The sequence below is a fragment of the Hyla sarda genome, chromosome 6, assembly GCF_029499605.1.
Source record: "Hyla sarda isolate aHylSar1 chromosome 6, aHylSar1.hap1, whole genome shotgun sequence".
NCBI classification, from domain to species: Eukaryota; Metazoa; Chordata; class Amphibia; order Anura; family Hylidae; genus Hyla; species Hyla sarda.
The window spans coordinates 241,295,074-241,310,408 of NC_079194.1; the positions used below are offsets into that span (position 1 = coordinate 241,295,074).

Genomic DNA, 15,335 nt, shown 5'->3' on the forward strand with positions numbered 1-15,335 from the left:
CAGTCGGGCTGTTCGGGACCGCTATCCCGAACAGCCCGACTGAATAGCCGGGTTAGTGCTTACAGGACCCCGGGAGGGACCTTACCTGCCTCCTCGGTGTCTTCTCCGTTCAGGGATCCCCTATATGGCCGGCGCTCTCCTTCCTCGTCATCACGTCGTCACGTACGTGCGTCGGTGTGCGTAACGACGTGATGGCGGCGACGGAGAGCAAGGATACCCGTCCGGTAGCAGAGACGTTCCGGAGCGATGGGGACACGGCGACAGCGATGGAGCCACATCCAGGGCAGCGGTGACGGGTCCAGAGCGGCGGGGACACGTGAGTATTACCTCCTATGCAGTGGTCTTCAATCTGCGGACCTCCAGATGTTGCAAAACTACAACTCCCAGCATGCCCGGACAGCCAACGGCTGTCCGGGCATGCTGGGAGTTGTAGTTTTGCAACATCTGGAGGTCTGCAGGTTGAAGACCACTATTGGGTTCAAAATCTTAATTTCTTTAGATTTTGCACCTATAAATTGGGTGCGTCTTATACGCCGGTGCGTCCTATAGGGCGAAAAATACGGTAGTTATTATTGGTACCATTAGTGCTTTTTAATGCATTCTAATCCACATTTTTTGGAAAGCAAAGTTACAAAAAATCTGCAATTCTGGCACACCCCCCCCCCCATGTACTGTATTCACTGTGCAGGATAACTAATATTATTTTATAATAGCTCAGACATTTCTGAATACAGTGATACCTATTATGATTTTTTATTTGTAGTTTTGATGTATTTAAAAAAATTTGGGTGATTTGAACTTTTTATGTTTTTCATATTTTTTATAATCTTTTTAAACATTTTTACGGCCCCCTAGGAAACTTGAATATGAAATAACTATGTATTGCATTGTATTGTCATATTGATGTACTTGTAAATTCTGCCTCCACTATCTTAGACATCAAAGGAAGCAGACAACTTCCAAGGAAACACTTTATTACCACTGACAAAGAAAGAAGCTGGCATTAACCCCTTAATTACTCTAGGCGAGGGGTGGGGAACCTTTTTTCTGCCAGGGGCCATTTAGATCATTGGTGGGCCATACAAAACGATCAACTGAAAAATGATCTTCTTCTCTTCGGTGAGGTGCGTTATGTTAGCTAGTATTGATGATGTTGCTACTCGCAACTGCTTTTCCAGGTTTGTGTTGGTTCATCTAAATATAGCATTCTCTTTTTAAAAAAACTAAAAAAAACTATATCTCACAACAGTAAGTTGTCCCGAACAAGCAGTGAGGAGGCCTGATCAAACGATCTTGCAGGCCTAGGCTCTACGTTCCCCATTCCTGCCCTAGACCATCAAGATAGCTGAAATTCATGCCTCCATTACCCCCACAAGACTGAATAATAAATACATTTCCAAATTACACACACTTCCACGAACATCAACCCTATTTCACACTTTTGTGTCATTGAAAAATATGCAAACTTTACCTTACTAACCTTCTCCTGTCATTAACAAAAATATTTAAAGAAATAGGACCGAGAACAGACCCTTGTTGCACACCACTTGTAACCAGTCTCTGTTCAGAATACACATTATTAAAGGGTACCTCTCATCAAAAAAACTTTTGATATATTATAGATTAATGTATGCAGAATAACTTTACAATTGCATGTTATTAATAAATATGCTTCTTTCTATTTCATTTTCCACTTTGAAGAAATGACCACTAGGGGTCTCCCTACCAGTCCTGGCAGCAAGCATTTCAGACTCATGCTGGAGTCCTAAACACTACGAGCTGCCAGTCTGCTTTGTTCACAAAGGAGAACACTCAGAGCTGCCAGCCTGCTTTGTTCACAGCCTGTTTGGCTGTGAACAAAGCAGGCTGGCAGCTCTGAGTGTTTAGGACTCCAGCATGAGTCAGAAATGCTTGCTGACAGGACTGATCGGGAAAAATACAATAGAAAGAAGCATATTTTTCATTAACATGCTATTGGAAAGTTATTCAACATTCATTAATCTAAAATATATCAAAAGTTTATTTGATGAGAGGTACCCTTTAACAACAACCCTCTGATATCTATCCTTCAGCTGACTGCAAGTCTTCTGAAATATCCCAGGATTATGTCCAGTTTTAAAAAAAACTTCTCTATGACTACCTACTTATAAATCCAAGTTAGTGCAGGTGACTCTGCTGTAAGATTGTCTTTAATAGTAGGGAGTATCCCCTTGCAGTCATTAGTAGCAGCCCCCCTTGTAGACAGCAGCCCCCCTGTAGACAGCAGCCCCCCTGTAGACATAAGTAGCAGCCCCCCTGTAGACCACAGCCCCCTTTAGACAGTGGGCCCCCATTTAAACAGCAGCAGCCCCCCCTTTAGACAGCAGCAGGCCCCCCCCCTTTAGAAAGCAGCAGGCCCCCCCTTTAGACAGCAGCAGGGCCCCCCCTTTAGACAGCAGCAGGGCTCCCCTTTAGACAGCAGCAGCCCCCTTTAGACAGTAGCAGCCCCCCCTATTAGACAGCAGCAGGCCCCCTCTTTTAGAAAGCAGCAGGGCCCCCCCTATTAGACAGCAGCAGGCCCCCCCCCCTTTAGATAGTAGCAGGCCCCCCCTTTAGGCAGCAGCAGGGCCCCCCATTGGACAGCATCAGGCCCCCCTTTAGACAGCAGCAGACCCCCTTTAGACAGCAGCAGCCCCCCCTATTAGACAGCAGCAGGGCCCCCCCTATTAGACAGCAGCAGCCCCCCCCTATTAGACAGCAGCCCTCCTTTAGACAGTAGCAGGCCTCCCCCTTTAGGCAGCAGCTCCCCTATTAGACAGCAGCAGGGCCCCCCCTATTAGAGAGTTGCAGGGCCACCCCCTTTAGACAGCAGCAGCCCCCCCCCGTTTAGACAGCAGCAGGGCCCCCCCGTTTAGACAGCAGCAGGGCCCCCCATTTAGACAGCAGCAGGGCCCGCACGCTTAGACATTATTAGCAGCCCCCTCCTTGCAGGCAGCTCATCTCCTCTGTCGGGTGTTGGTTCTGGCGCCCTGCTGCCCCGTTCGCCCGTCCTCTGGTCCGCATCGTGTCATTCTATGGAGGAGCATGTGACATATACGTCACTCTGCTTCCTCCGTAGCGTTACGCTGGGCGCAGGGGAGGAGGTGGAGTGACGTGTGTGTCACATGCTCCTCCATGGAACACTATGATGCGGATCGGAGAACGGGAGAACGGGGAGCAGAGCGGCACCAGGTATTGGGCATGGTATCGGGGACATTAAACGAGTCCCCGATACCATGCAAATGGCTAGTATCGGCCCCGATACCAGTATCGGTATCGGGACATCCCTAGCGCTGACCCATCCGGAGCCAGTCATTAGCTAAGTGGGCATTTCCTGTCTATCAAGAAGAGACCAGGATGTGCTTGTCATCGGGGACCAGTATCGTCACAGTCGGACTGGCAAGGGATCAGGGGCAAGTGAATGTGTTTTTGTTTTTTGTAAAATCAAGCCTTGTAATTTTAAGTAAAGCCTCAACTTGAAAAAAGTCTTTCTAAAATTGAATACATTTTCTATACTATAGAATTACTCAAATGTTTCTTCAACCATAACCTCAGTAAACAGATCCCCATTTGTAAATTCTGAATCTAGAATGTTCTCTCCTCTGTTTGAAGACTTAAAGGAGTTATCAGGGAAGCAGAAAAGGTTTTACCTGTTCTGTTGTCCAGCCCTCACTTTCTCCCTCTCCACGTCATGGTTTTCATCTTGACGGCCACCCACCTCCTTTTGTCTCAGAAGGTATACTTGTGAGATGTGGAGAGGGCAGAAGTAAATGCCCTTTAGCAAGCTCTTTTATACATGCTCCTTTAAGTGCCTCTATAATATTCCCGTTCTGGCCTGTAAATGCTCTAGGGATATTCCAGTCAACAAAGGCATGTTGAAGTCACCAATCATTACAATGTCTCCCTTTAGTGCCATTTGACTAATTCCATCAACTAATAGGTTACATAGTCAACAGTTTTCTCTGGAGGCCTATATATCATACCACTTCTAATCACAGTTCCCTCTTTAATTTGCATGCAAACATTGATTATTAGTGCAGCTTTAGGTCACATGTGGCTGTCATTCCATGTGTCCATACCATTAAGTAGTGTATCATTAATTTTACAATTTTAAGGACTTAAGTGGCTGAGAAGAAACAAGTGCAAATTGGAACCTTACAGTAGTAATTGTATGCTCGAGCCTGGCCTCCAGTTCTATGAAATGGATTTTGTCTCTCGCTTTCTTTTATCTATTCCCAGCTGACCTCTAGCCAGATAATACTATGTTATTCTCTTTCTCTGATGTAAATCCCTCACCTAACATTGCTGTGACTGTGAATAATCCTATATTCTTCTATGATATGTTAATCTCCCTGATCTGCTTCAACGAAACAAGTCTCTGAAATCTGTGATTGTCAAATCCAACTTCAAAATAAACCGATCCACCATTTTTATGAGATATAACTGTAGAGCGGAGGCTCTCTTGGCATTACTGTCTGATTTGATGGCAAGAATAAAAAAGTATGCAGATCTTTTCTTGTCACCAAAATAATAGAAACCACAGATGAACCCTGACATACCTCATTATAAAGGTGGCCATGTTCAGCTGACAACTGGTCCCATGCAACACTTGTAGACGGCCAAACGTTAATGTGTTCTCAGTGATGAAAGGAGGGGTAAGCTGCTTCCAAACTCATCTGGTGGTGCCGTATCCCTTTGAGAACAATAGGGTTGGGCAGCCAAAATCCATCATGTCTGACCCTTCTCTTACCCAGAGAGTAAGGAAGCCCACTATGTACACTAAAGAGTTGGCTGGCCATGTTCAAGTTGTTGAGCTTGGCCAACTTTTCATGAATCTGTATTACATTACATAATGTAGTAATCCATTGCACAACACAACCAGCACTAATCACAATTGGTTATGATACAGTGTTTCCAAATGGAAGAAGAATAGTATAGACTAACTATGGATCAGTTGATGGATGATCAATTAAAGGGGTATTCCAGGCCAAAACTTTTTTTATATATGAACTGGCTCCGGAAAGTTAAACATATTTGCAAATTACTTCTATTAAAAAATCTTAATCCTTCCAATAGTTATTAGCTTCTGAAGTTGAGTTGTTGTTTTCTGTCTAACTGCTCTCTGATGACTCACGTCCCAGGAGCTGTCCAGTTCCTATAGGGATATTCTCCCATCATGCACAGCTCCCGGGACGTGACATCATCATTGAGCAGTTAGACAGAAAACTTCAGAAGCTAATAACTATTGGAAGGATTAAGATTTTTTAATAGAAGTAATTTACAAATCTGTTTAACTTTCCGGAGCCAGTTGATATATATAAAAAAAGGTTTTGCCTGGAATACCCCTTTAATGAATCTATCCATCAGTTCAAGGGTTACTATATTTTCTCTTTCCTCTCTCTATTCTACCAGTCACTGTTAGGTGGGAACGTTCACATGCCAAGTGTATAATTATGCATATATTCGTCAAACGTGACTTATTGAATGAATCAGCCATTTGCGCAGTTGCCACTGAATGATACTTATGCTTTGCATTCGGAATATTAACAAGTGCAAATGCTGCCATCTGCAACAACCAACCAACCTTTCACCACAGCATCTATTTACCCAGAAATGGTGGTAGATTTTCTATCTTATAAAACAGAATCTACATATTAGATTATATAATTATCCCCCATCTGTATATTATCTCACATATAAATGATACAACAAATAAGGGTTTCTTACACTGCCATCACTGCACGGCTTCAACTCTTTCCAGAAAGTCTGCATCTGCGTCAAGTCTATCTTGTTGAGGGGAATTGATACTTCCCCAATGGGGTCATTCCTGCTGAATCGATCATAGTCCAAAACCTGGAGATATAAGACTCTCTGCACAACTTTTTCATATGGGAATCCTGAAAAACATGAGATGTACAGTATTACTTTCAGCACCTGAAACTCCTACATAAAAAATGCTAAAAATACAGGTGTAATGTATTTTAAAAAAATGCTACTGTGACCAAAATCCTTATATAGGGCAAAATATGCTAAGAGGAACCATGGTAATCAGGCACTGCAGCGGCAGTACTTGCAACACTAATAAAAAGCTGTATATAGCAAAGTCTTAGAATATTGTACTCCGATGGTATAATGAGGGGGTGCCAGCTTATAAATACAAAGTGCTTGTGCAATATATATATATAGTAAAGAATACTTGAAAAAGCTGTACTCACCAACAGATAATGTTGCCAAAAAATGGTTTCACGTCATTACAGATGCTTCTTCCGGTCAGCAGTACTTTTGACCGGAAGAAGCGTCTTTAATGACATGAAACTAGTCGTCATCGTGTGGTACACCCCCCACACCTGAAAGCTGTGTCTCTTGCTCCCCGCTTGTTTAGCGTTTACCTGAGGCTGATTATATTTTATGATTATATATAAATATTATAATATATATTACTACTACAATAAAGGCCATTTTTTTGGCAACTTTATCCATGGGTGAGTGCAGCTTTGTCAAGTATTCTTTACTATATATACTTATATAGGGCCTTTGACAGAGAATTGTACAATGGCACATGGAGTCCCATACAACTCTATAGATTGGAGTCTTATGGGACCCCATGTGCCGCTGTACAGCCTTCATACACATGGGCTAAGGGCCAATGTACACACACGTTGGAAAAACATCACAGCATGTGTTATTAGGAGCCATATTCCAGAGTTGTTCTTTAGCAGCATTGCTGAGAATATCTCTGTAATGCTTTGTTCACATCTGCATTAGATCCATCAGATTTGACAACAAGTATAGCATTGCCGAAAACTTCTATGGACCACCAGCAGACCCAATTGTAAGTCAGTAGGGTCTGTCTGGTGCCATTGGTATCCATTGTACAGACTTTCCTGTGTGTCTCTGGTTTTATAACATAAGATGGCAGACAAAATCCTGATAACAATTGTGACATATTAGACTTGAACCATAAAGAACGCTACGTAGCATGAGGAACAAATATTCAGTTTCAGCATTTATGTGGAGTGAAATATCTATGAAGATTTGTCCTCTTGACAGTTTAACAGTAAAATTGCTTAAAAGCCTTTCTACAATGTCAGATGATTTTCTTTTCAATAAAAAATACAATGTGACAAATCCCAGCATCATTTTGTATCTAATGTTTTATTTAGGTTGCACCACTTAGAACATTTTTTGGAGGAAAGAAAATAGAACAAAGGTTGTAGCTTTAAAGGAGTAGTCCAGTGGTGAACCCAGTGGTGAACAACTTATCCCCTATCCTAAGGATAGGGGATAAGTTTGAGATCGCGGGGGGTCCCTGCGATCTCCTGTACGGAGCCCCAACAGCCCGCGGGAAGGGGGCGTGTCGACCTCCGCACGAAGCGGTGGCCGACACCCCCCCTCAATACAACTCTATGGCAGAGCCGAAGCGCTGCCTTCGGTAATCTCCGGCTCTGCCATAGAGATGTATTGAGGGGGGCGTGTCGGCCGCCGCTTCGTGCGGAGGTCGACACCCGCTATCTGGCCGGAGAGCCTGGCCCCCGTACAGAGAGATCGCAGGGGGCCCCAGCGGTCTGATCTCCCACGATCTCAAACTTATGCCCTATCCTTAGGATAGGGGATACGTTTTTCACCACTGGACTACCCCTTTAAGCGGTTATCCAGAATTAGAAACAAACATAACAGCTTTCTTCTAGAAACAGCACCACTCTTGTTCTCAGGTCTTGTGTGGTATTGCAGCTCAATTCCATTAAAGTAAATAGAGCCAGGTTTTAAAGGGGTACTCCGGTGGAAAACTTTTTTTTTTTTAATCAACTGGTGCCAGAAAGTTAAACAGATTTGTAAATGACTTCTATTAAAAAATCTTAATCCTTCAAGTACTTATTATCTGCTGAATACTACAGAGGAAATTATTTTCTTTTTGGAACACAGTGCTCTCTGCTGACATCATGACCACAGTGCTCTCTGCTGACACCTCTGTCCATTTTAAGAACTGTCCAGAGTAGGAGAAAATTCCCATAGAAAACATATGCTGCTCTGAACAGTTCCTAAAATGGACGGAGATGTCAGCAGAGAGCACTGTACTCGTGATGTCAGCAGAGAGCTCTGTGTTCCAAAAAGAAAATAATTTCTTCTGTAGTATTCAGCAGCTAAAAAGTACTGGAAGGATTAAGATTTTTTTAATAGAAGTCATTTACAAATCTGTTTAACTTTCTGGCACCAGTTGATTTAAAAACAGCATTTTTTTTTATTCTGGATAACATCTGAAATAGTAACTACCACCTGTTCAGTTAGGTCTAAGGATAGACCAGAAAAGTACTAAATTAGCAGTTTACCTGATATAGAATTAATATCCAACAGATGATTCAACAGACTAAAAATAATGACAGCTTGCAGGTTAATAATATTACATGACGGAATTGCTATTTTTGATATATTTTTTTTTTAATAAACTTTTACTTCCAACACTGGTGAATGGAAATACAATGGTAGATTGTTAGTTACAAAAATAAAGTGTGGGTAGTAAATTATATTAAATAGGTGTGTATATATATATATATATATATATATATATATATATATATATATATATATAAATCATACTACATTTATGCTTCTTGGTATTTGCACCGAACAGAATACAAACACTACAGGACAAATACTGTAAACCTTGTCAACAATAAAGAGCACCATGTATAAGTACATACAGCGGGTGAAATAAGTATTGAACACGTCACCACTTTTCTGCCTAAATATATTTCCAAAGATGCTATTGACATGAAATCTTTACCAGATGTTGGTAACAACCCAAATATTCCATACATACAAAGAAACCAAAACTGATAAGATCAGAAATTAAGTTATATGTAATAATGTGAAATGACACAGGAAAAAGTATTCAAGGAGATGCAAAAAGGCATGGAAAGCCAAAACAACAACTGAAATCATTTCAGTAATCATAGCAGTAATTAGAAAGCAATCAAGCCCCTTATCATGCAAATTAATATTAGCATAGTCCAACAAAAAGGTCTCATTGCCCAGATATCACCCAAGACCCAACTCATAGTGGATAAAAGCAAAAAAAGCTGTCTCCTGTTTTGCAACAATTAGGCTGCGGAAGTCTTAAATGGGCATATAACTGTTTAAAATTAAAAAACTTTTTATATGTTGTACATCTTGGCAAAACATTAACCTTTCTAACATATTTCATAAGCAAATTTTATTTCCTTTTTATAGAAATCATGGCTTATAAAATCATAGCATTGTCCAAGCTGAAGCACAGGCATGGGCAAAGTCCAGTAAGTGAGGGTGGGCTAGCACTCCTCTCTTGTGTCTGATAGGACAGGAGAGAGCACAGAGGAGATCTATCAGACAGGAGAGAGCAAGGGATTGTTATCAGGCAGGAGAGAGCACAGAGGAGTACTATCAGACAGGAGAAAGCACAGAGAAGTACTATCAGACAGGAGAGAGCACAGAGGAGTGCTATCAGACAGGAGAGAGCACAGAGGAGTACTATCTCAGACAGATGAGAGCACAGAGGAGTCCTATCAGACAGGAGAGAGCACAGAGGAGTACTATCAGACAGGAGAGAGCACAGAGGAGTCCTATCAGATAGGAGAGAGCACAGATGAGTACTATAATACAGGAGAGAGCACAGAGGAGTCCTATCAGACAGGAGAGAGAACAGAGGAGTCCTTCCTATCAGACAGAAAAGAGTACAGAGGAGTGCTATCAGACAGAAGAGAGCACAGAGGAGTGCTATCAGACAGAAGAGAGCACAGAGGAGTCCTATCAGGCAGGGGAGAGCACAGAGGAGTATTATCAGACAGGAGAGAGCACAGAGGAGTACTAACAGACAGGAGAGAACACATAGGAGTCCTATCAGACAGAAGAGAGCACAGAGGAGTACTATCAGACAGGAAAGAGCACAGAGGAGTGCTATCAGGCAGGGGAGAGCACAGAGGAGTGCTATCAGACAGGAGAGAGCACAGAGGAGTACTATCAGAAAGGAGAGAGCACAGAGGAGAGCTATCAGACAGGAGAGAGCACAGAGGAGTACTATCAGACAGAAGAGAGCACAGAGGAGTCCTATCAGACAGAAGAGAGCACGGAGGAGTACTATCAGACAGGAGAGATCAAACAGGAGTGCTATCAGACAGGAGAGAGCACAGAGAAGCCCTATCAGACAGGAGAGATCACAGAGGAGTCCTATCAGACAGGAGAGAGAACAGAGGAGTCCTTCCTATCAGACAGGAGAGAGCACAGAGGAGTGCTATCAGAGAGAAGAGAGCACAGAGGAGTCCTATCAGGCAGGGGAGAGCACAGAGAAGTATTATCAGATAGGAGAGAGCACAGAGGAGTCCTATCAGATAGGAGAGAGCACAGATGAGTACTATCAGACTGGAGAGAGCACAGAGGAGTCCTATCAGACAGGAGAGAGAACAGAGGAGTCCTTCCTATCAGACAGGAGAGAGTACAGAGGAGTGCTATCAGACAGAAGAGAGCACAGAGGAGTCCTATCAGGCAGTGGAGAGCACAGAGGAGTATTATCAGACAGGAGAGAGCACAGAGGAGTACTTTCAGACAGGAGAGAGCACAGAGGAGTCCTATCATGCAGGGGGGAGCACAGAGGAGTATTATAAGACAGGAGAGAGCACAGAGGAGTGCTATCAGGCAGGGGAGAGCACAGAGGAGTGCTATCAGACAGGAGAGAGCACAGAGGAGTACTATCAGAAAGGAGAGAGCACAGAGGAGAGCTATCAGACAGGAAAGAGCACAGAGGAGTATTATCAGACAGAAGAGAGCACAGAGGAGTCCTATCAGGCAGGGGAGAGCACAGAGAAGTATTATCAGATAGGAGAGAGCACAGAGGAGTCCTATCAGATAGGAGAGAGCACAGATGAGTACTATCAGACTGGAGAGAGCACAGAGGAGTCCTATCAGACAGGAGAGAGAACAGAGGAGTCTTTCCTATCAGACAGGAGAGAGTACAGAGGAGTGCTATCAGACAGAAGAGAGCACAGAGGAGTCCTATCAGGCAGTGGAGAGCACAGAGGAGTATTATCAGACAGGAGAGAGCACAGAGGAGTACTTTCAGACAGGAGAGAGCACAGAGGAGCCCTATCAGGCAGGGGAGAGCACAGAGGAGTATTATCAGACAGGAGAGAGCACAGAGGAGTGCTATCAGGCAGGGGAGAGCACAGAGGAGTGCTATCAGACAGGAGAGAGCACAGAGGAGTACTATCAGAAAGGAGAGAGCACAGAGGAGTGCTATCAGACAGGAGAGAGCACAGAGGAGTACTATCAGACAGGAGAGAGCACAGAAGAGTCCTATCAGACAGAAGAGAGCACAGAGGAGTACTATCAGACAGGAAAGAGCACAGAGGAGTGCTATCAGGCAGGGGAGAGCACAGAGGAGTGCTATCAGACAGGAGAGAGCACAGAGGAGTGCTATCAGACAGGAGAGAGCACAGAGGAGTATTATCAGAAAGGAGAGAGCACAGAGGAGAGCTATCAGACAGGAAAGAGCACAGAGGAGTATTATCAGACAGAAGAGAGCACAGAGGAGTCCTATCAGACAGAAGAGAGCACAGAGGAGTACTATCAGAAAGGAGAGAGCACAGAGGAGAGCTATCAGACAGGAGAGATCAAACAGGAGTGCTATCAGACAGGAGAGAGCACAGAGAAGCCCTATCAGACAGGAGAGATCACAGAGGGGTCCTATCAGACAGGAGAGAGAACAGAGGAGTCCTTCCTATCAGACAGGAGAGAGCACAGAGGAGTCCTATCAGGCAGGGGAGAGCACAGAGGAGTATTATCAGATAGCAGAGAGCACAGATGAGTACTATCAGACAGGAGAGAGCACAGAGGAGTCCTATCAGACAGGAGAGAGAACAGAGGAGTCCTTCCTATCAGACAGGAGAGAGCACAGAGGAGTCCTATATGGCAGGGGAGAGCACAGAGGAGTATTATCAGACAGGAGAGAGCACAGAGGAGTACTATCAGACAGGAGAGAGCACAGAGGAGTACTATCAGACAGAAGAGAGCACTGAGGAGTACTATCAGACACAGAGGAGTGCTAGCCCACCCTCACTTATTGGACTTTCCCCATGACTGTGCTTCAGCTTGGACAAAGCCATGATTTTAACAGCCATGATTTCTATACAAAGGAAATAACATTTTCTTATGAAGTATATTAGAAAGGTTTGCCAAGATGTACAACATATAAAAAGTTTTTGGGGATCTGACAGTGCCCATTTAAGGTTTGTGTTGGTTACAGGTGCACATTTTTAAGCTTTTGAATGTTCTAGTGAGCACTGTTGAGGCCATAATATGGAAGTGGGACCAGGTTCTCCTCGCAAGATTTATGACAGAGGAGTGAAAAGAACAGTCAGAAGAGTTGTACAAGAGCCAAGGACACTTGTGGAGAGCTTCAAAGAGGAGTAAGCAAGTACCGTTGTCTCAAACAAAACAGTAAGTAATGCACTCTGCTGCCATGGCCTGTATGTATGTTTACCACGCATGACTCCATTGCTAAATGAAAAGCATGTTGACTCATGTTTTAAATGTGTTGCTGCACAACATTAGGAAAAGCAAGTGAAATACTGGGAGAATATTTTATGGTCAGATGAGAGCAAAACTGATCTGTTTTGATGCCATAATACACACCATATTTGTAGAAGAAATGGCACTGCACATCACCCTAAAAACATCAAACCAACAGTGAAGTTTGGAGGTGGGAACACCATGACGTGGGACTGCTGTTCAGTAAATGGCACTGGCAAAGTTCACGTCAATTGAAGAAAGGATGAATGGGCATATTTACCAAGACTTTCCTGACAAAAATCTGCTGCTGTCATGAAAGGGGGACAGGGAGCAGGGAGTTAATAAGCCCTAAATGTCCTTAAAACTGCTGACCCTTTCTACTGCCCATCCGCCCTATGTGACGGATTGACAACCACGAAGGCAGTCCCTATACTGCGCTATAGTGCATGGGCATCAAGTCAAACAAGACAGTACATGTCGGGGAACAAGTCAGGAACACAACAGAAATACTACAAAGCTACAAACATAATACAAGGCAGGATATAGCATACATACAGCTAACATACAGCTCAGAAACCGGGATCAAAATTAACAGCAGTTATAATAATTTGAACAAGACTAGATATGAGGATAGGTATACGGCAGACAAAACCAGGAGATGCAGTGGATGAACAGATTAACTGAATGTCAGAACACTAAACAGGTGAAGAAATCAAGAGCACTGTTCACACTGGACTCAGAACAAGAAACACACTGGACACCCCACTCCATAAAAGGAGCAGACGCAATAATAACTCCAAATGGACTCCTTGCTAGTGGCACACTAAACAATGTGGAATGGATACTAGCCGAGGAGAAAACATAAATTAAAATATATGAAATACGAGCAAAGACTGAAACATACTCCTAGATGGACGGATTAGCACAAAGCTCGGAACAGGATTCTATCCTAGGAGATCCAAGATCCAACACGGTCAAACAGGACTGATACAAAGGCATAATGTAAGCACAGACTAAGATTCACAAAACTCAGGCAAAACAGAATACAATCTGAACATGGGTCTAAACAAGGAAGACTGAATACAGTCATGGCCGTAAATGTTGGCACCCCTGAAATTTTTCAAGAAAATGAAGTATTTCTCACAGGAAAGGATTGCAGTAACACATATTTTGCTATACACATGTTTATTCCCTTTGTGTGTATTGGAACTAAGCAAAAAAAAGGAGGAAAAAAAACAAATTGGACATAATGTCACACCAAACTCCAAAAATGGATTGGACAGAATTATAGGCACCCATAACTTAATATTTGGTTGCACACCCTTTGGAAAAAAATAACTGAAATCAGTCACTTCCTATAACCATCAATAAGCTTCTTACACCTCTCAGCCAGAATGTTGCACAACTCTTCCTTTGCAAACTGCTCCAGGTCTCTTATTGGAAGGTGCCTTTTCCTAACAGCAATTTTAAGATCTCTCCACAGGTGTTCAATGGGATTTAGATCTGGACTCATTGCTCATAGAGACACACAATTCAAAGATGATGTGGACTTCTCTCCTTTTTCTTCTGTTTTCAGGTGGGATTTTTAATAACATTTTTCCACAATTTTGAAAGGGTACCAATAATTTTGTCCAGCCCATTTTTGGAGTTTGGTGTGACATTATGTCCAATTTGCTTTTTTCCTCCCTTTTTTTGTTTAGTTCCAATATACACAAAGGGAATAAACATGTGTATAGCAAAACATGTGTTACTGCAATCCTTTCTGTGAGAAATACTTGATCTTCTTGAAAAATTTCAGGGGTGCCAACATTTACGGCCATGACTGTGTATATATATATATATATATATATATATATATATATATATATACACACACTTTTTGCTAGGCAACCCCTTTATAATAAACTCTTGTGGATTTTATTGCTATGAGACCCACTCTCTTCAATGTTTGTAGTCCTGGAATGGCATATTGATCTAACCCAGTATTTTGGCAATACTGTTTTTGTAAAATTGTACGGATGGATGATAAACCAGGAACTAAACATGGGACAGAGGAAGGAAAGACAAAAAATTGTAAGTTAAAAAGAAACACCACATGTGGGGTGTAGGAGGGAGTACTCAAAATCTCAAATAATCATGTACAAGATGCATTTAGCATGAAACTTTGGGAATACATTTATGAAATTGCTACTACCGTCTGAGAAGATCACGGCTCCGCGCAGATACTTCACAACTTATGCTAATATAAGAGAAAATATTCAGAAACTGCCAAGTGTTTCTGAAAAGTGAATGATATAATTAAATATACCTAATAATACAAACACTTATCCAGGCAACAAGTGGGTGTCAAGTGTTTCGGGAAAAATAGTAGATAAACATTAGGGCAACAAACGCAAATATTTATTTACATTAAGCCAAAATATCTGCGCTGCGAGTTGCAAAGTAAAAGTTACTTATGAGTTGATATTACACCAGTGGTTTCCTAGCTCAGCTGAAGTCTCCTATATCCAAGATTATCAGATACCACCAAAAATAGGAAATAGTACACATTGCATATACAGTACCTGAGAAGATCATCATTAGGCTTGGTTCACACCAGAATTATGGCTTCCACATATAACAAAGCTGCCGCTGCAGCGCCGGAGGCTCGTGACGTCACAGCCAAGCCCCTCGATGCAAGTCTATGGGAGGGGGCGTGACAGCCGTCATGCCCCCTCCCATAGACTTGCATTGAGGTGGCATGGCCATGACCGAGACATCACGAGCAGAGCATGGCCCAG

At 42.8% G+C, this 15,335-nt stretch overlaps 1 protein-coding gene across 6 annotated transcripts in view; it reads right to left on the reverse strand.

The window, feature by feature from the left end:
- SYT7 (synaptotagmin 7) overlaps positions 1–15,335 on the reverse strand; it is a 526,341-nt gene that overhangs the window by 34,312 nt on the left and 476,694 nt on the right. For all 6 annotated transcript variants that reach the window (XM_056526815.1, XM_056526813.1, XM_056526814.1 and 3 more), the window contains one exon: positions 5,746–5,915. In XM_056526815.1, the coding sequence (XP_056382790.1) occupies positions 5,746–5,915 (170 nt within the window). The remainder of the gene's footprint in view (positions 1–5,745; positions 5,916–15,335) is intronic.